This window comes from Lathamus discolor, chromosome 10, assembly GCF_037157495.1.
Source record: "Lathamus discolor isolate bLatDis1 chromosome 10, bLatDis1.hap1, whole genome shotgun sequence".
NCBI classification, from domain to species: Eukaryota; Metazoa; Chordata; class Aves; order Psittaciformes; family Psittacidae; genus Lathamus; species Lathamus discolor.
Genome location: NC_088893.1, coordinates 12,865,117 through 12,886,278, shown reverse-complemented (window position 1 = coordinate 12,886,278; position 21,162 = coordinate 12,865,117). Strand labels below are relative to the sequence as shown.

The following is a 21,162-nucleotide window of genomic DNA, read 5'->3' as shown; positions in this document are numbered from 1 at the left end:
GATTCTGAGGAGTTAAGTTGCTACAGACTTTTTCTGTTGGGTTTTGGGTTTTTGTGTGTTTTTCTTTGTTTGGTTGTTGTTGTTTGGTTTTAGGGGGCTTTCTTTTTTTTCTTCCTGTTTCAGGTGGTTGTTTTGGTGGGTTTTTTTTTCTGTAGCTTGACCACAACTGTTAGCAGCATAAGCATGATCAGGGACAGACAAACTACAAAGAACATCTAGGTACAATCAATCCCTGTTGCTTTACCACAATCATCAAGACACTGAGTTGCCCTTTTTGCCTCTTACCAAAGATGCAAACTAGAGAATAGAGATGTTACCGAAAAATGTTATCTTTTTAAATCCATGATTTTAACTGGAAAATTGCTGCACAGGTGTTTGACTTTGCAAACTAGGATTTATTTCAGCTCATTAGAAATTGTTTGCACTATATATTTCACTGATGAAAAATTGAAGTGTGATACAGAGACCACAGACTGCTTTGGAATATTGTTAACCTAAGCTGTCATTATGCCAAATTGCTAAAAAAAAAAAAAAAAAAAAAAAATAGAAAAGAAAAAAGAAGTTTAGATAGTCATTTCTGTTCTACCTAACTAATCATACTTACTTATGCAATGCTGAGCTAAAAACCTTAGAATCCATCTAAAAGAGATTGAAGACCATATTAAAAAATGAGGTAATAACATGGAATCTTACAGCCACTCTGCCTAATATCAAATATATTCCAGTTCTTAAACGTTGGAAGTTCTTAGATGCCATATCATGTTGCATATAAATAAAACTAATTGTCATGATGGTTTATTGAAATATGCTTGACAAGTATCATTCACTTTTTCTAGCTAGTCAATGGTTTCAACACCTTCAGAGTCTGTAAATTTGAGTTTTGTACTTTAATAATATTTTCACACAAAAGCATTTCTGATTTATGACATTTTCAGATCATACAAAGTAGATGTTACACAAAACCTCCTGTGTTAAATAGTGGTATCTGCTATTCCAGAGTTGACTGTAGTTCTTATAGATGCAAATTAGCTTTAACAGTATGCAATAAAATGCTACTACAGGCATGCTCAAGATATTAACTTCTTGTTTTCTGAATGCATTTTAAACCCTTTGCAGCTCTGCTTAAATTACAACAGAAGCTACTGTTACAATTTCACATATAAAGGAGCCCCAAAAGTCCTCTATAAGTTAGAGCAACAGACCTTGCAAGGTGCTTGGATTGCGGTGACCAGAAAATTGTTCTCACCTCCATGTCATTACGCACACAGTGAAGCAGCCCCCGAGCATGTTTGTGTTCGGGATCTAATATATTGCCTTTCAATCAGAGCTGAGAGCCACTGAACACATAGACAGAACATGACGAGCAGGTCAGGAAAGCAATAAAGATTTTACAGAGCTGTCCAAGGTGCTAAATTTACTCAATAATGGGTTTGGCACCATAGTGTTAACCTCTCATTTACTACCAGTTTGAGGGACTAAATTGAAGTAGCTGACTTCATTTACCTTGAAATGTATATTTTATGACATTATGTAAGTAGATTGAAAGGGCACTGCAGTTTTAACAATTTAGAGGCTAGAGCATGTTTAAGATGAAGCTCGAATATTTATTGTATATTGCACTTAAACTATATTGTATATTAAAATGCATTGATTAAATTTGTAAAAGGTATTATAAAAAAGGACAGCTAATATAAAAGATCTATGTCTTTTAAAATCCAATTGATACTGCATGTAACCACTGCAAAAGTGATAGATAAACTGATAGATAGGTGGACAAAGCAGCAGACAGACATATCAAAAAGTGAGTGAAACTCACATTCTATAAAAAGAAATCTCTGTGTAAGCTCAAGGTCTGTTATTCCAGATATTCTTTTGTTCAGACAAATTTTTCTTTCCCTTCATCTCAGAAGCCTACATTTTCATAGCAGTAAGTGGGCATCATGTAAGGTCCTTCCAATTGAATATGCAAGTAGAAATATTTCCTGAGACAGAGTTTGACTAAAGCTAATATCTAATTTATGGCAGCATTTGTCAAGAGAGATCCACTCTTCTATTAATGCTAAAAGTCTGACAGTTTCTGGTTTAGAATAAAGGACTTTGCAGCATTTAGTTAGAACTAAAATGAGGGTCTTATTGTCTTGCATTTTATTTCAAATGAGCATCATTTTATTTCTATAAAAATAACAACTGAGCAAATATTGGAAAATGGAAAGATTACTTTAGTGATTAAGTATCATGTGTCTTCATGCAGCTGCACACCGCATAACCAGAGTCCATTTTTATTCCAACCTGAAGCTGTTTTTTTGATGAGGGATTTTTCTTTTTCAATTTTTGAAATAGGAATGTAATAAAATATTTAAATTAGATTTTCCTCCTTAAAGTAGAGGTGTTTACACAAGCAAAAAAGGGACTGGGTAGTGAAGTCTGCTGCAACTTTGGATATTCCAAAATTACTGTGGGAAAGATTATATAAATCATACTGGAATGACAGGGCTTCTGAAACACAACAACTGAAATTCAGACTGAATCCACTTCTGACAGAACACACCTTGAACCAACATTACAGCAACTTTGCATGTTTTGCTTGTGACATGCATTCCCTTCAGAAGGAAATTCATTAAGATCATGAAACTTGCATTTCAAGCTTTTATCATGATGAAAACATTTTGTGTCAAGTTTCATCACGGCAAACACATTTTGTGCCAGCTTTAAAAAGGATGGGATATTTCTTCTGTTGACATCTGCTTACTTTTTATTCAGCAGCTAGTGAAAAAAATCCACTCTGTGTCCCAAAATGGCTGTGACTCTAGTCAGCTAAAGGGTTTCTAGAGTTATACTGAGTTATTTGGCTTAAGTAACTAAATTACATAATGTTCAAGGTACTTGTTAAATCTAAATGAATTTTGTCAAGAAGCTGACCACAATATATAATATTCATCAGCCACATACTGTATTATTGGGACTATCAAAGGATTTATGTACTTGTGGAGGGCGCGGGGGGGAAGCTGTTCTAGCATACTCTGAGGCATTTATCTTATGTGTTGTCTAGATATCATATCACCTTCTAATGCTCTTTAGCATTGTAATACAAGAAAGAGCTCATTCATCTTCTGAGAGGGTACTTAGGGATGATGATGTCATTCATACTTTCTTGACTCTTATGTCTGACCTCCTGGCTCTGCCTTCTAACTTCCTACTTTCATGGCTACTTGCAAAAAAAAAAAAACAAAAAAACCTCTTCTGCAGAGTCAAGCATCAGACTCCAGTTCCCTTTTTCACCTTGGAAAGGTCACATTCCAAAATTTCAAGTGAAATATCACAATAATTTCTGCTTGAACTTGTCCTTTGTTCTTCAGTGGGTGAAGCTATAAATGTGCTACTTAAGGATATGTGTTAGAACTAACTTTTAAACTTAAAATTCATGTATGCATTGTATTTTAACAGCTGAAGATAAAATTGTGAACACCTGTTAAGAGTGCAACGGCAAAACCAACATTTTGATAGAGAGCCATTTAAAAGGATCTAAAATGTCAGCCGTCTAGCTCAGTATACAAGAGTTTCAGCCTGTCCAGAACCTCCCATCTCTCCACATCTACACTGAGCACTGCATTATTGTATCATTTTCAGCAATTATAGTTTTATAAAGACTCATAAAAGCTATTCAAAATGTAAAGATCCTCCATTTACTGTAAAACTGAGGGAACTATGCCAGCCTAATGGAAAGTATAAAATAACAGGCCCATTTCACTAAAAAGATATTTGTACTCACACAAAGACGAAAACTTCCTAGCAAATAAACAACTGAATTGTTTCCATATATTATAATTGAATCATACTGAAGAAGTAAACACCATATAGATATTACAAAGACAGGAAGGCAAAATGAGAGAGAAAGACAACATACTTCACTTGAGGGGTAAAAACCAAAAAAGCTGCTTAACTCTGCCTATAGGATGGAATCGCACTGAATTCCTGTCACTGGATTTCAGTGGCAATTTGCAGAAAATAAGTCTACAGTGGGAGCTAGAACCTTAGCTTTCCCCAGCCATTGTAGCCTCATCAGCCTCCACACCCAAACTGAAAATCACTGCCTAAATCTACAGCACTAAAAACAGTCATGCATGACCTTACCACCTGCTCCACAATGAGCCAACCTTATAAATAAAATATAGAAAGCCTATATGAGGCCTCAGAAAGAACAAACACTGAAGTGCAAATGCAAGCAGGCATCTAGCCATAAACATTGCGAATCGATGATTAAAACACCTCTTAACCACAAAGGTGATAAAAAGCACAGAAATAGGGAAAACACACCTTATTCAAGCAGCCTCTATTGCAAATACTGCTGACAAAAGAGAGAACAAAATTATGGTGATCACCTGTAAGTCTGTCCTTGCAAGTCTCCCATCTTACCCCTGTTATCCCCCTGTTAATATGGTGTGCTTAAATACTAAAAAAGGTATCAGCCTCCTTTTTTAATCTAGACTACTCATACTGCCAGTCTTCATTTCCATAAATGATGGGCACATAACAATGGCAAGAGAATTAGTAGCTAGCACAGATGTGTACTTCATCTAGACACACAGCAGCATGGAATAAACTAGCATTAATACAGTTGCATTGGAATAAATCTTCGGATAAACTGACATTTGAGAGTCTGGGTGCTCCCACCATATTATCATCAACTGAAGCATCTGGCAAGTAATTTGGATGGTTTTGTTCCTAAAAGCTCTGGAAGTTCTCTGCTAATGTTAGGTCTCTAAGTCAAAGGGAGAGCAGATACATAAGAGCAGATATGCAGAACAAAAATCACTCTGCCAGTGCTTAAACCACCTCTTTTAGGGACTTTGTCCGACAGTGGTTACATGACTCACATCTATGTCTGTAAAATTTTGATTCTTCTAAATATGTTTACAGTATGTCTTGCCCCACTGTCATTAAGAAATCAATACTATGGTAATTCTCAGCATTTCCCATAGGTTGTCGTGCAAGCTCTCACTGTAAGGATCTAAGGACAGATCACCTCAGTTTGAAACACAGCAAGATCATGAAAGGAAACACATTTTTGATGCTGTACAAAAGGCTGCAGTATTTGTTCCAGCAAGTAAAACCACTTCTTCTGCAAATACTTTTCCTTAGTTATGCAATCCCATCTTTCATACTACGGTCAGTTTGTCAGATCCAGTGAATCATTAGAAGACAAAATAAATTAAATAAAACTAGATCATGAATGGTTAAGCCCACATAAACTCAATTCAATGGCTAACAAGAGTCATCAACTTCCTTTACAGAAATTCCTCTATCCCACCAGTTTACAGTGACTCATACTATTCCCATCTATCTAGACAACAAAAAAGATTATTCCTGATTTATCCATGAACATATAAACAAAGATATGATAACATTAGATTCCTTTTTTTCTATCTGACATCAAATGTTTGCCACAATGACCTGAAAGCACATTTTGCAGTCTAAATTTCCCTTACATGCCACAGCTACCTTCAGTTTCTGGGCAAACTCTACAGAGAGACATGTACAAAGCAATTTCAAACAGGAACCTCAGGCATTTCTTTTTGAAAATTTACCCCGAACTATTTGTACCAGCAACTACAGTACTTTGAAGCAGATGTTCATTATTGAGATTAATGAGCTTTTAGGTTTGGGTTTGGGGGTTTTTTTAGGTTTTGCACATGTAAGATTTTCTGATAGTTCTTCCTCTGCTCTTCATAGTGTTAGCATTCCTATTTCTTGAAAACAGCTGCAGATGAGAGTTGCAAGAAAAAAAAAGTTATTACTCAAAGTCTTCTCCTGACCATTTTATACCCATACATTTTTGGAAAATTGTCAAAGTCCTCTTATGGAAGAAGAATGTTTTGAATTATTTGAAGGGTCTGGACTTAAGTAAACTTAAAAAGAATCTGGAAAAATGAACAAAGACACTAAATTCTGAGACCATTGTTCAAAGAGACTGCCCAGGCTATTCTAGAAGCTTTATTCCATGGATCACAATTTTGTGCCCATCAGAAAAATTCTCTGGCATATTGGGGATTAAAAAAAGATTAAATGTGGCTTGCAATTTTGTGTGTGGCACAAGGTAGATATCCAATTATATATTTGTAAGAGTAGAAAACATTTTATTTGGCTGATCCCTGTTTTCTATTATTTGCATGCACAAAGACTTTCCAAACACGGGTCAAGTCATATTACTTTTAAATTGTTCTCCCATTAGGTCCAATCTACAATATATTGGATGGCATAATTCACATGGCTGCATTTAAATCTAGAGAGATATATAATTATGCTTGGCATTGCAAAGCAAGAATGTCTGCTGAGTTAAATCAGCAGAGTTATCCAGCAATTAAAGTGCAAATTGTACATATGTATTTTGTCCATTTATTTTTCAGAGTTGGTCATTATTAATGTATTTACACATGTAAATATCTAAGTGTGCCAAACTAGCTATTTTCTATATAAAATAAGTGTTACTTACACAATTTAAGACTCATTGCATTTTCGTTTAATGAAGGGGGAAAAAATCCAACAAATCATAACAGAAAAAACAAACAAACAAACAATAAAAACAACCCAACAACAAACCCCCCAAACTCCAGCATATCATTAAGACCCATGAAACTGTCACTTTTCTGGATTACATGCTTCAGGTAGGTAGGAAGTGTTAGTAGTTTGAAATTGAGAGTTCAAGTTACTTTTAATAGCAGGAGAAAACCTGAAAAAGTAAGACACATTGAAATTCTGACCTACAACGATATTCCACTACGTTCTGTGAAGAGTGAGTGCATAAAAAAGTTGAAATAGAGACGGGAATAATGTTGGTAGGTTTTAGTATTACAGTTAAAACACTGCTCAGTCATAACCCCTACAAATGACTACTTTCACTTACATTTTATCATTGGCATAATTGAAAGGAGTCTTTTGAAAGGGGCATTCTCATTACAAGGAAGGACCACTTCAGACCCAATTGAAATGAAAAGGGAGACCATAGATTAGGTGTAGATACCAAGTGGTAATTTCTAGGGAAGCATAAAATGCCAACTGTGTAACAACTATATTTTATAACTATGTGTTTACAGGACTTATAGTATTTTACTGTACAAAGAGGCTTTGGCTCAGAAAGCTACTTCAATGAAGCGTCTGTTAGCATATCTTGTACAAATTATCAGCTTTCTTCTCAGAAACAAAAGATATTTTGTTACTAATATTATTACTTTAAATTTAAAGCCTTAAAAATTCAGCTGAAATTATGCAAAGCAAGTATAAATGTTGAATAACATGTATTTAAGAAATTAAATTTCTCCAGCATTTCACAGAGATAACATTATCTTTCTGTGTACATCTCCATGATGTAAAAGCAGACATACCATTTTATACAATCTAGGGCTTCTTTTTCAGTGGTGAGTGAAAAGATCACCATTGTCACTACACCAGCATTATTTATGGAAGTGCTTCAATACAACCGCTGATTTTTCAAAATACATAAATATTTCAGTAACTTTTTGGTCATCAGAAACTCCGAGCTCTCAACCTAGTTTAAGGCTGAAAAAATTAAAAAGACTATTCAGATTACCAAAATATTTCTTTTGAATTTATTAAAAAGATACTTTTAGACACATTTTATTTGCCAGAAGCTCACATTGGAAAAATTAAAGCACCTCTATTCTGTAAAATGTTAGTACTTCAAGAGGAAAGATGCTATGTCCAGATGAAATTATGAATATAGCATTATTTGTAAAGATACTTAAGTCATCCTAAAGAACAAAATTATCAGAGATAAATTCCAAAATTTTTGTATTTTAGATCTCTTGTAATATATGATCAAAAAAAATGTTACATGTATGTGGCACTGCTTTAAAAAATGCTCGTGTGTTTTGTTTTCATTTTCCTTTCAGCAAACATATCATTTGTCATCTATAGTTACAAAAATATTCCAAAGCATTCTTTGAAATAAATTCAAAACACATACCCGTGTTTATACAAGTAGCATGACATTATATGCTGTTGTACGTAGAGGACATTTCAGTCCAATTGAGTTATATCAACATAAGTTACATGATTGACTTTTACAATAGAAAGAAAAGGTTGTACTCAACTGTTATTGCCTCGGCAGAAAGAAAAAAAAAAAAATCAATGAAAGCAAAATGAACAAGAGATTTTGTCTGAGTTGCAGTTAATACTACTGAAGAGCTATGGATATTAAAAGGTCAAGAAATAAATTAGTCCAAGTGTTATGAAATGAATGATTTGGCTTATAATTGTATTGAGTGCAAATTGTTCACTGCCTATTAGACCAGGTAATTTTTAACCATGGTGCCTCAATTACTGTTCCATAAGCAATAATATAGTTGTAAGAGCCACTGGTTCGATCGAGTGACCTATGAGATGCGCCAGGACAGCTGACTTTGCTATGATGGATCACTGAGCCTGATCTCCAAATGGTACCAAACCTTCCCTTCTGTGAGGAGATCTCATAAAAGAAACATTACTGCTTGATTCATTTTACCAAAATGTTCGAGTTTTCTAGTGTCAGCAGTTGAGTATAGATTGTGAAGCTCTGTACTTCTTAGAAGAATTATGACAACAGGCACCTATTGCGCTTCCAGCACTCTCTGCTAAATAGCATCATGATGGTTAGGAGGATGCTTTTTCTGCTACTCAATTGGACTGTGTTGTGAAAAATACATGGCAATCACAATTTACATCACTACGTAAACCCCTGCATAACACCTAAAACTAGACTAGAAATGGAAACTGTAGGTGAGATTACAGACATTACTTCACTTCCGCAATGCCCTGCATTCAAAGATCTCAAAGCACCACTTTAATGGGAACAAATTTAACTTCACAACACATTTCCTAGGAAAATATTCTCTCTCCCCCATCTTCATCAGAGTCAGCCCTAAAGTATAGCCGTTTGGATTAAGTCACAATGGTCTATGGTTAAAACCAAGGCAAGTTTTGTAGGGTGAGGTAATATCTTTTATCAGACCTACTGATATAGGCAAGAAAAGGTATAGTCAGCATGTGGAAAGCAAAGCATGGGCACCCAAAATCTTGTCTGCTTTTTTTTCCCCAGTTATATCTGTTAGTCTAGTATACAGCATTACCATTCCCTACAAATTCTGATAGCCTTAAACAGGGAAATAGATTAATCTGATATTGCTTTTATGCTATGAAGTAGCATACATGGCACTTCATGAGGAGGAAAGGCAGCAGCTGCATTTCCCTATTGCTCCTAAGGGAATGGTACTCCCTCTGAGCCAGGGCTCAAAATACGGCAATAAAGGTCTCACCACACTTCCCCCAGGACTGGGCCTTAAAGGACTGTAACTGGACTGTAACTGCACTCTAACTACACATATCTACTCTCTGCCCATGTATAAAATAAACTGAAGATGTAAATGTGAAATATCAAATAATCTGTGCAGAAGGAACCACAATAATAAAAGCCTAATTAGAATAGATTGTACCACATGTAACCAAATCCTGTTTATATTGTCACTCTGCTATATTTTTGATAAATCACTACATTCAAACAGTCTACTGGGAGGGTGATTTTCCATTTCATCTCTCCATTGAGCAAAAAGTGCCACATGACTAGATTCTGAATTTCAATTTCACCAGCATACAGTTGAACTGAATATTATTTGGCACAATACAGTGTACAACTGAGCCACTAAATGGCTGATTTACTAAATTATTATTAGATGAGCTCTTGCTGTTCCAAGTGAAAGTGCAGTCACTGTCTCTCTTCATGGTGTGTTCAAATTGTTCTGTGTTTAAATATTCAGCATGAGGCTAATGTGAACTGATGAACTGAGACTACAAACGCTCACTTTCAATACAGACAGAGAGACAGAAATGCAACATATCATGTGGCCTGCGGAGGTGAAAATGATTTATATTTAAGGATGCTGCTGCCGACTTGCATTACTATAAGATATTCTTAATTAGCTTTGTGCTTGATTCAGGAGTTTGGAAACGTAGCTAAAAAACATCCCCAAAACTGAATCAGCTGTGTGGCTATGGAGGCTTCAGAATTCCGGTGAAGTGGTACTTGAGCCTGGATCTCTGTCAGTGAAGTGCATGAGCTGCCACCACTGTTTCATACTGTACTACCTTTAGTATTAGAGTTGCAACTTAAAAGCATCACCTGCAATTCTAACCTTGGCACCAGAAATCCTAGGAAAGGTAGAGGAGTGACATGATGTGCAATTCTATGGCTTTTTGAAGTGGGGGGAGATGGGAAAAGGGAAAACAATTATTTTTAAAAAAGGTTAAAATAAAAGAAACAATTTCTTTACTGCCACCTACTGGAGTTGACAATAACCCTTTGTCACACTAAAAGAAGCAGCATCTTCACATAGAGGACAGTTACGGCAAGCATTTAAAATACTGTGATCCCAGACACTTATAGTAGATTAGAATTTTTTATTGGTGCTGTGTTGCCATAACAACATAAAGACAGCAGATGACTTAAGCTAAGCTTGCAAAGCAAAAGGCTGCTCATCTGGCAGTTAAAATGAATACAGTTCACTTCACAAGTTCCCCATATGGACCCTTAGTGTATGGTAATGAGGATACCATATGGTGGGAGAAAATGCACAGAGAACAATTGTACTCTACAGGATGAGTGAAGTGAGCAGGAAGTTATAAGGAAATGCAAGAGAGATTTGTGCGTGTGCTCTCTAACTCAAGGGTTTCTTTCAGAGGGGGGTTCTCTCCTTAATCTTCTCCTTAATATATACATGCACAGAAATGACAGAGAAACATATTGTATGTTTTGCAACATCGTTCATCATAAACTGTCAGCTGTGTTTGTAAATCAGCTTGGTAAGATCTTATAAATTTGTAATTCTTAAAAGGTAAAAGTGCTAAGTTTTTAGACAAAGTGCAGGAAAATTTAAGCACTTCTGACAAGTAGAAACATTAGTGGTAATCATTTTTAAAATGCTTGCATCTTTCTGCCTGCATGTTTAGCTGTAAATAATGCCGCGATGAATATAAGCTTTAAAAAGGGGAGGGGAGGATGAAATGGTATAAATATTTTTTATTTTATTTCAAAAAGGATAAAAAGTAACAGCTGATTAGAACCATATGCATGCAAGATTCTGCTGTAAATGTACGTATGCTATACAGTACGCTGTACTAACCAGATCCTAAACCTGGTAAGACAGCTTGCTAAAGGCTGCAAAGTCAATTTTGTACTACACATGCTTCATAAAAGATGAATATAAATGCATTAGTTAGACACGGTGAGCTAAATTAGAAGGTCAGGCAGGGCTGGAAGGGCTGAAATATCACACAACCAATGACTGTAATTACTCTTTTTTTAAGTCTATTAAGTGGTGTTGTTCTATCAAGGCTCAGGGGTATAGGACATGAAGTACAAGATAAAGTAATGTGTATTTATTACTCCCACGGGATCAATTTACTAGATATTTTCAGCTCCATGGAGCAAAATACACAAATGCAGCCTTTGTTACTTTCTTCAAATTGTGGCTTTTTCCTTCAAAAGCTCTGCTCCTTGAAGGGACCATGTTTACCTGCTCGGTATCTTCCTGCCACCCTCAGTAAATTGTTGTATTTAAAAACAATAACAACACAGGAATAGAGAAATGTGAGGATCCCTCTTGCAGGATGCTCAAACAAGTGGTTCAAGTTGCTCAGATGGAATGTGCAGACTAGAAAATCCAATCCCAGGCATGATTTTTACCCCAAGGCAAAGCAGAAGTCAGGAATGGAGAATGGCGCAGAGCTCCTTGTCATCATGTTAGCCCTGATCTATTAAAAGTTTTGTCATAGATTCTAAATTACACCATCTGCTCTAATCATTTGCTGAGTAAATGCTGACCCACTTATAAAGAAAACTCACTGAAATGTGTATGCACACTGGTGACCTTGAGAAAGGAAAGGGCTCCTTGCCAGCCATTTGTATGTGGCTCTGCCTCTTAGCTCCCTCTCATTTCACAGAATCACAGAATCACAGAATCCCAAGGGTTGGAAGGGACCTAAAAAGATCATCTAGTCCAACCCCCCTGCAAGAGCAGGGTAACCTACAGTACATCACACAGGAACTTGTCCAGGCGGGCCTTGAATATCTCCAGTGTAGGAGACTCCACAACCCCCCTGGGCAACCTGTTCCAGTGCTCTGTCACTCTTACAGTAAAGAAGTTCTTCCTGATGTTAACGTGGAACTTCCTATGCTCCAGTTTACACCCATTGCCCCTTGTCCTATCACTGGATATCACTGAAAAAAGCCTAGCTCCATCATCCTGACACCTACCCTTTACATATTTGTAAACATTGATGAGGTCACCCCTCAGTCTCCTCTTCTCCAAGCTAAAGAGACCCAGCTCCCTCAGCCTCTCCTCATAAGGGAGATGTTCCACTCCCTTAATCATCTTTGTGGCTCTGCGCTGGACTCCTTCAAGCAATTCCCTGTCCTTCTTGAATTGAGGGGCCCAGAACTGGACACAATATTCCAGATGCGGCCTCACCAAGGCTGAGTAGAGGGGGAGGAGAACCTCTCTTGACCTACTAACCACTCCCTTTCTAATGCACCCTAAGATGCCATTTGCCTTCTTGGCCACAAGAGCACATTGCTGGCTCATGGTCATCCTCCTATCCACCAGGACCCCCAGGTCCCTTTCCCCTTCACTACTTTCCAGCAGGTCAACCCCCAACCTGTACTGGTACATGGGGTTGTTCTTCCCCAGATGCAAGACTCTACACTTGCCCTTGTTAAATTTCAAGTTTCTCCCCGCCCAACTCTCCAGCCTGTCCAGGTCTCGCTGAATGGCAGCACAGTCCTCTGGTGTGTCAGCCACTCCTCCCAGTTTTGTGTCATCAGCAAACTTGCTGAGGGTGCACTCAGTTCCCTCATCCAGGTCATTGATGAAAATATTAAACAGCACCGGTCCCAGCACCGACCCCTGAGGAACTCCACTAGTCACAGACCTCCAGCTAGATTCTGCGCCATTGACCACAACTCTCTGCCTTCTTCCTTTCAACCAGTTCTCGATCCACCTCACTACTTGATCGTCAAGCCCACACTTCCTTAGCTTATCTATGAGGATGCTGTGGGAGACAGTATCAAATGCCTTACTGAAATCAAGAAAAACTACATCTACCGCTCTACCATCATCCCTCCACCTAGTCACTTCCTCATAGAAGGCTATAAGGTTGGTCATACATGACTTCCCCCTCATAAAACCATGTTGGCTGTTCTTAATGACCCCCTCATCCTTGATATGCCTAGTGATGGAGTCAAGAATAAGTTGTTCCATCACCTTTCCAGGGATGGAGGTAAGGCTGACCGGTCTATAATTACCCGGGTCCTCCTTCTTGTCCTTCTTATAGATTGGTGTGACCTTTGCCATCCGCCAATCCTCAGGCACCTCGCCCGTTTCCCACGACTTACCAAAGATGATGGAAAGTGGCCTAGCAATGACCTCCGCCAGCTCCCTCAGCACCCGTGGGTGCATTCCATCCGGACCCATCGATTTACAGATGTCCAGATTGCATAGCTGATCCCTAACCCAATCCTCATCTACCAAAGCAAACTCCTCCTTTGTCCTGACTCCTTCTGGGGCTATAGAAATCCGGGGCCCTCGGGGAGAGTCTGCAGGAGTAAAGACAGAGGCAAAGAAGGCATTCAGCACCTCTGCCTTCTTTATATCCTCTGTCTCCAGGGTACCCACTTCGTTCAGCAGTGGGCCTATATTGCCTCTTGTGTTAGTTTTATTTGCTATGTATTTGAAGAAGCCCTTTCTATTGTCTTTAACCCGACTAGCAAGATTGAGTTCCAAGGAGGCCTTAGCTGTCCTAATTGCCTCCCTACATCCTCTAACAACTGTCCTATATTCCTCCCAAGCGGCCAGCCCCTCCTTCCATAATCCATAGATTCTCCTTTTCCACTTGAGTTTGCCCAGCAGCTCCTTGTTTAACCACGCCGGTCTCCTAGATCCCTTACTAGACTTCCTACTTATTGGGACGCACCGATCCTGAGCTTGGAAGAAGCGGTCCTTGAATGCTAACCAACTATCTTGAGCCCCTTTACCGCCTAGTACACTTTCCCATGAGACTTCCCTTAGCATTTGACTGAAGAGGCCAAAGTTGGCCCTTCGGAAATCCAGAACTGTGGCTTTGCTAGGTATTCTATTCCTCCCACACAGGATCCTAAACTCCACCATCTCATGGTCACTGCAGCCAAGGCTGCCATTGACCGTCACTCTGACATACACTTTCATGGCAGCCTTAAACATCTTGGTTGTCTTCTTCTCAATAGTTTTGAAACTCCCTGAATATTTTCAATAGGATAAACTGAAAACCAACCCCCCAAAACAAACCAAATAAGCCCCTCAACCAACTAAATGCCCCAATTGTTAGTAACTTTAAAGCCCCCAACTGTTAAGGATTCAGTACCAACCTTAATTCTGGACTCACATTCTCATGAATTTTACAGTATAGTGTAGAAAGCAGCAAGCACATCTCATGCTCTCCTTGCTATACAGATGAACTCCAGCAGCTTTTCTTCACGTCTCCCTTTCCTGCCCCCACTTAGTAAAATAATTTTCTAATAATCCTCTTGTTACACTGGGTGGAGGAAAAAAAAAAACAAACCCCAACCAAATATGTGTTTTCTTAGCTGAAAATGACTAACTTACGTTAAAATACAGCATCTTGAGTCAGCAGATGGAGATCCATTCTGGAATTTCCATTGAGTCTGTCTGAAGCAGCAAACCTGAGCTGCCTTGTCTCCATTGCTATTTTAACCTCTGCTAACATGCCTGGGCCAACCCACCCACATTTACAGACAACCTTTATTTGCAATATAAACAATACCTGTGACACCATGGATAAAGGGCAGATCTGTTGGATTTCATATGGGCAAAGACAACTGCTTTTGCCAGCCACTGGTTCCTAATAATCACCTGTCTTCTATTAGTGTCCCAAACGAGGAGGTGGGATATGTCTTGAGGGGGGTCTAACAACTGACCAGAGAAAACGAGCTGAAGGGATGGTTTAACCCGGTTACGTGTGCTCTCTGCTCAGCAGGGTGGTCCCTATATGCTAGAGAGAGTCAGGCTCCACTTTTATCTACATGAAGAGAAACCAGAAGTAAAGGTCCCTTTCAGTAATGATAAGGGGTCTCCTAGAGGGAGCATTTACGCAACAGACTAGGAGAGAGAGGGCGTCAGATCACGGAGGGGGTCCATGCAGTGACTTGCTTCTCAAATACAGAGTGAATGATCTTGTGCTTAATCTAAATACAAGTGATGAGTTGTAAGAGGGGTGAAAATGGCAAATAAATTCTAGGAAATTGCATATAAAGAGGAATTGTTGTTATTAAATCATTTAGGATGGGTGTGTTTCAAATCTAGCTCACAGTTGAAACTGTTTTACTGCTATAGCTGTGGAGTTTTAACAAAATTGCACCATTGCAACATATCTGTTAAGAATTTATTTCAAGAACTGTAGGGTAGTTACATGAATGAACCTCGACACACTCAACATATTGTTGTCATCTGAACTCGTCAGTGATTTTCACTGCAGTATGTATGCAAGAACCAACAACACGTGTGTATTTGTGTGCACATATGCAAACATATGAGACAGGTAAATTGCACACATCCGCATAGGCTTATTCCCCAGCTCCACAGGCAGGCTTTCTACAGACTGCTCCTAAGGACAACGATATGATTTCTTAACACTAGCATCATGGTACTTCTTTTCACTTCTCCCCAGAGATCTCGTTTCCTCTGATCTGTCTCCTTTCTGTATTAGAAAGGAAAGACTATACTGCCCAGCACTCTCCTGGTACTTGATCTCACTCCAAGATCTGGGTGCTAATCCCACCACCTCTGTACTGCCTGTCTCTCAGTGCATGTGTTTGTGTGTGTGTGTAGGTACAGACATGCACATCTGCTAGTGACAGCCCCACTGGCTGCTTTCCCTGACCTGCTCTGTGCAAGAAGGGAGCAGGACTCCGGCCCATAGCTGGCTCCACAGCTCAGCTGTCAACATCAGCTCCCACTCTTTTTTCTCCAGATACTATATATTGCATTTCTGCTTTAAACACATCTCTGCATCAACTCAGTCTAGCAGTCCAAAGACCCTAATTCCCAGGTGCTCCTGTTCTCCTTACTCCTCCTACGGGAGGACATTCTCCGATGGACTTTGGCTATTGAAGCACTGAGAGACAGAATTAAAAAATAAAAATCTGTTTGTCTGCTTTTTGTTTGTTTTTTTTTTTTTTTTTTTTCCTATTTCCAGCAGCTGGGTGGAACATTTAAAAAAAATTTAAAAATTAAAAAATCATCCCAAGCATGACTAATGGACACTTCTGAAAATTCTGGTTCTAAACTAGTGGAGATCAAACCTAGTTTTTCTAAAACAATAGTTTTAGAAAAACTTGTTTACACAGGTATGGCTGTTAACTTCTCACTTGATAACCTCAACAATTCTTGACTGCAGTGATTAGTCACACAGCAGAATGCTCTTGTTTCATGAGAAGGACTTGCATGCCCTTATGATGACAAAAATTATAATGATTTCAGTTTCTTGAAAGATCTTTAATTCATCTGTAATGTTTCAATGGAATAATGGCCACAAAGCCTAGCAGCAGTTATAAAAATGTGGTTTGTTTTACTTATTTAATCTATAAGTACAAGCTTTTTAATGAACAGAAAGTGATGATGCACTGCCAAGACAACGGGGAAAATGGAGGAAAAGATATACTGCTCTCTTCTCTGCTGTCTCACTCTCTGTCTCTCTCGTACATTTGCCCTCTCTGCCCGTGGTTCCACTGTGGAAGCCATATGGCTTCCAACTCTCTTCTAAGTAGCCACTGAGAATTGTCTATAGTGGAATACTGCCAAAGCTCTTCCTTGTTTAATGACATGGGGAAGAACGCTGTGCAGTGCTCACCCAGCACAGAGACTCACTGCGTCCTTGATTATGATCCTGGAGCCAGCAAGCGATGCTGGGAATTGAACCATCAGTGCCTCAAATACAGAAGTCGACATGTGCCAACCCCTGCTGCATTCAGTCTCTGTGCGTGGCATATTAATGAGTGTTGAACTTGAGGACCAACCTTCAAGCTTGTATAGAAAGAATTACCCAAAGACAAACAGAAAAAGGTCCTCTTTGTCCTGTTTCCCTCTAACCGTGCATAGTGACGCTAGTTTCTTCGCTGAGTTTGTTCAGTACTTACACCAGTAACTTTTTTTAAGGCCATCACATCATACCTCTGCAAACATAACCTGAGACACTGGGTTCAGGGAAGATTTGCAGCATTTCTTTGGGGTGTTGCAAATGCCTGGTGCATAGTGAAGGCTGGTCTTTTATTTTCTGAGAAACAGTTTTTCTCCACATGCACATTTGGCAGCAGATACACGGTGCAGATGAAAGAGCCTCTACAGAAGGATGCTCTCTTTCTTTGGAAAGGGTTGCACCTCTGGAGGGAAATTTGACAACCTATGAAAGCTGTGTCCTGCTGCAAATCTGTCCAAAAGTCAGAGAAAGGGACAGCCTGTAGAGGGTGAACAGAGCCAATGTAAAATGTAACTCTCCAGGACGCCATGTTTCTCTGGTGGTAAGAGGGAAGGACAACACATCATCTACCCCAAAACCACAGTCTACAGCCTTCCTCAGCAAAGATAAAAGACTTAACATGCATGTATTAAAGTTGCATACTGAATTTTATTTCTTTCAAGAAATAAACCAACTTCAGTCACAGTGTTTGTGACATACCACCTTTGAAACACTAGAAATTTAACTAATCAAAGCCCACAGCAATCCCTGATGAAAACCTACCGACAGCTATGGAAAAACGTTACAAGATTTACCCAGTCACAAAGGCATGTATTATTTGAGGGATGTAGCCTAGGACATCAATGCCCAAGTTGTTCTATGCCTCGGGTCTGCAAATTCACATTTTTCTTTCCATAAGTCAAAGGCAGTGTTCTCCAAATACACACACTTGGCCAATTTGACTCGCCAACTCACTCAGTAGCAGCCATGATGCTAGAACAAGTAAAAAGATAACGAAAGAACACATGGTGGCACTTGGTCACACACAGTGACTGCAACCCATGCCCAGTATTACTCAGTGTTCCTGTGGCAAAGACCAACACTTTTTCAAATATTCCACCTCTTTCTCCGGTATATCACAGAACTCACCACAAATTCTCATCAGAAAAGGTACAGGATAGCAATGGAGCAAGAACAGATATAAATGAAGACCCAGACAGTGTTTTCACAGTAGAAGGCAGAAGTACTGGAAGCCTACGTGAATTACTCTTTCTTCCTCAGCTTTTATTTGACAGAAATCAACAAAAACTCTCCCACTAATTTTGATGGGAACAAACATCAAATCACTTTATTATGCATTGCTTTAATCATTTCAGCAATCCTGAAATAAAGCAGTATATAATAATTATTATCCTAAACCAATGTATGGTGCAGCAACAGTGGGCACACATTCCCTGAAGATCCAAAGAACTTGATTTTATCAACAGTAAAGTTCTCAAAATTATACTGGCAAGTACTACTGTGATACCAAGAAGAAACATCATTCTCCTATGTATAAGCTGCTCAGGTTCCAAACTATCAACCAAATATGTGTTCTTTGTTCAGTGTTTCAAAACACAGAGCAAGGGTTGCTTTTAGGAAAGGCAAGAGCTGTTTGAGTTAGCGTGATTCAGAAATTTACAGAAGCCTCATAAGCCTACAATGAAAGTTGCTCATTGGGCTTTACTGGTCATGCCTCTGTTTCAACTTATCTGGGTTGGGTACCAAAACAGGACCATTACATTTACAGTCTTGCATTTTCAGACAAAAACATGCAGTAACCAGCTTTACCATATTTAATAAAACAATAAACTTTGTGCTGACCTTTGGCAAGCGTTCGGGGTCACCAGGGTGCCGGGGTATAACCTTCTGTAACCTTTGGAAACCATAGTCAATGGTGGGTTCATTCAGAGCTGAAACAACAACAAACATTATCATGATGTGACAAACACATAGCAAGCAGGCTCTGTTGCACTGTAACAATTGGCAATGCATTGCAAGACTACAGAAGGATCACGGCAAAATCCCCTTTTACTGAAATCAGCACTGACTGTGAAGTCTTGGTTCAAACACTGAGGTTGGTTCTGAGGCTTTGGTTCAAACAGCAGTGCAAACCTTCCCACTTAAGTTCCTAAAACAAGTTTGATGGGAAATCTGGGGATGTTGTATACTTCTTCCAAATAGGAAGCAATTATTATCTCTGAAAGCCATGATTAAATTAATTTGATAAATATACCCTATGTTTCATGTTGAGTTTTTTCCTGCTTTCATACTATGAAGAAGGTCCTTTGTGATTGCAAGAAAAGAGAAGCAACTATTAGGGACTCTCATTGTTCCAGATTCTATTATATGTTTAATATGCTCCATGCGCAATGATCACATATAGTATTGTTGTGAACTACAGGCATTTGTCTTGGCAGAGGCTTTATTATTTACTCATCAACACTGACTTCAGCAGCCCATCTCAGGCTCCGATCAGCATTAAACTGATCCAAAAGTCTTAATGAATTGAAAAAAAAAATGGTTTTAGTTCATCTTTCCACAGTCCTTGTCCAATAAAACAGAATGGAGAAATGATGGAAGTGGAACACTTTAATCTTCATGAAAACGCTGGTCTGCCTGCATTAATCAAACCTCTGATTGTGCCAAGCCTTTAAGCACATGCTTATCTGTAAGCACATACTTAAACCCATTTGCTTTCAGCAAAGCAAATTTGAGCACATTATGTTTTTTATATGATTGCCTATAATTACAGGGGACTGCATTGTATGACCTTCTAGCTATATTTCCAGTCATATGATCACTTTAAAGCTCAGATGGTACTGAAACTTCAACATGTGCTTAAAATTTCCTAAGTGCTTTGGTGAACTGGAACAACAGTCAAGCATTCTCAAGCATCTCCAAACAACAGCGCATCTTGACTCTCCCATGCCAATAAAGATGATGAAATTTTCCACAGCAATTTGTTTGCAATTTTTTTAATTAAGTACAAAATAAATAAAAAAAAAAAAATCAAATACGGATTTTTATATATTCATCTTTTTTTTTTTTTTGTGGGAGGGTTTGTTTTTTGGGGTCATTTTAAATTTTTTATTATTTTGTTTTAATTTAGTCATAGCAAAAAAACCTCCAAATTCTTGCACCAAGTCTAACTTCTAAATTATTAATATATCTTGCACTTTTATATGGTTTTATTATCAATTTTATTATGTGGCTAGAATGATGCCATCTGATTAGTGCAAAGAGATTTAACATCAAACTGTATCTCCAAGCCTCACTTGTGTAAACACTCCCATGTGGCTCAACAATGTTTATCCCAAAGCAAGTTACACAGTTCCATCAGTCTGATAAACATGGCACGATTTTTTTACCTTTCAAGTGAAAAGAACATAATTTTACACTCCTAACATTAAAGATTTTTAGCCAGACCACATTGTTATCATTAAAGCAATATCTAATCCCTTGCTTGTTTTTAATTAATTGTTGTTCCATAAACAATCTCACAGAACAGTCCACTTTTTAACAAAAGTGTTCCATTTAAATTATTATTTCCAAACCACATTTCTACAGCAGATGGTCCCACTGGCAACCAAAGAGTCAGATTTTTATATCCTCCTGGACCTTCAGTACGTCCCAGCTCTAAAAGCAGGCTCAACGATGCTACTGCAAGTTGGGGCAGAAGGTTGTGTTGAGGAATGCACATCTAGGCAACAGCAGTGAGACAGAGGTGTGTGGCTGATGGGACTGGCTGGAGGGCATGCAGCCCAGCAGAATCTCAACACTTCTGTAATATCAGAAAGGAATCTTCTGAGCATATCCTGAAATGTTAGTATTATGGTAACACAAGACTAGAAATCTTTCTAGATTTTACGTTACTTCCTGGGTTATTATCATAAGTTTTTAATTGCCCTAGAGATCATGGCATCCCTCTAGCTTCCTCAGTTTTCCATATGCATTTCCTTTTATCAGGAATATCTGAATTTGATCTTTTATTTATATTCAGGTCATTGTATGGAAAAGGTGAGAATAACACTTTTCCCCATCTTGTGACCTTGTTGTTCTGGGGATGTT

The 21,162-nt window shown here is 38.5% G+C and overlaps 1 protein-coding gene across 5 annotated transcripts in view; it reads right to left on the bottom strand.

The window, feature by feature from the left end:
* The window catches only part of EBF1 (EBF transcription factor 1), a 278,427-nt gene that overhangs the window by 13,593 nt on the left and 243,672 nt on the right, over positions 1-21,162 (bottom strand). For all 5 annotated transcript variants that reach the window (XM_065690402.1, XM_065690403.1, XM_065690404.1 and 2 more), the window contains exon 11: positions 18,916-19,004. In XM_065690402.1, the coding sequence (XP_065546474.1) occupies positions 18,916-19,004 (89 nt within the window). The remainder of the gene's footprint in view (positions 1-18,915; positions 19,005-21,162) is intronic.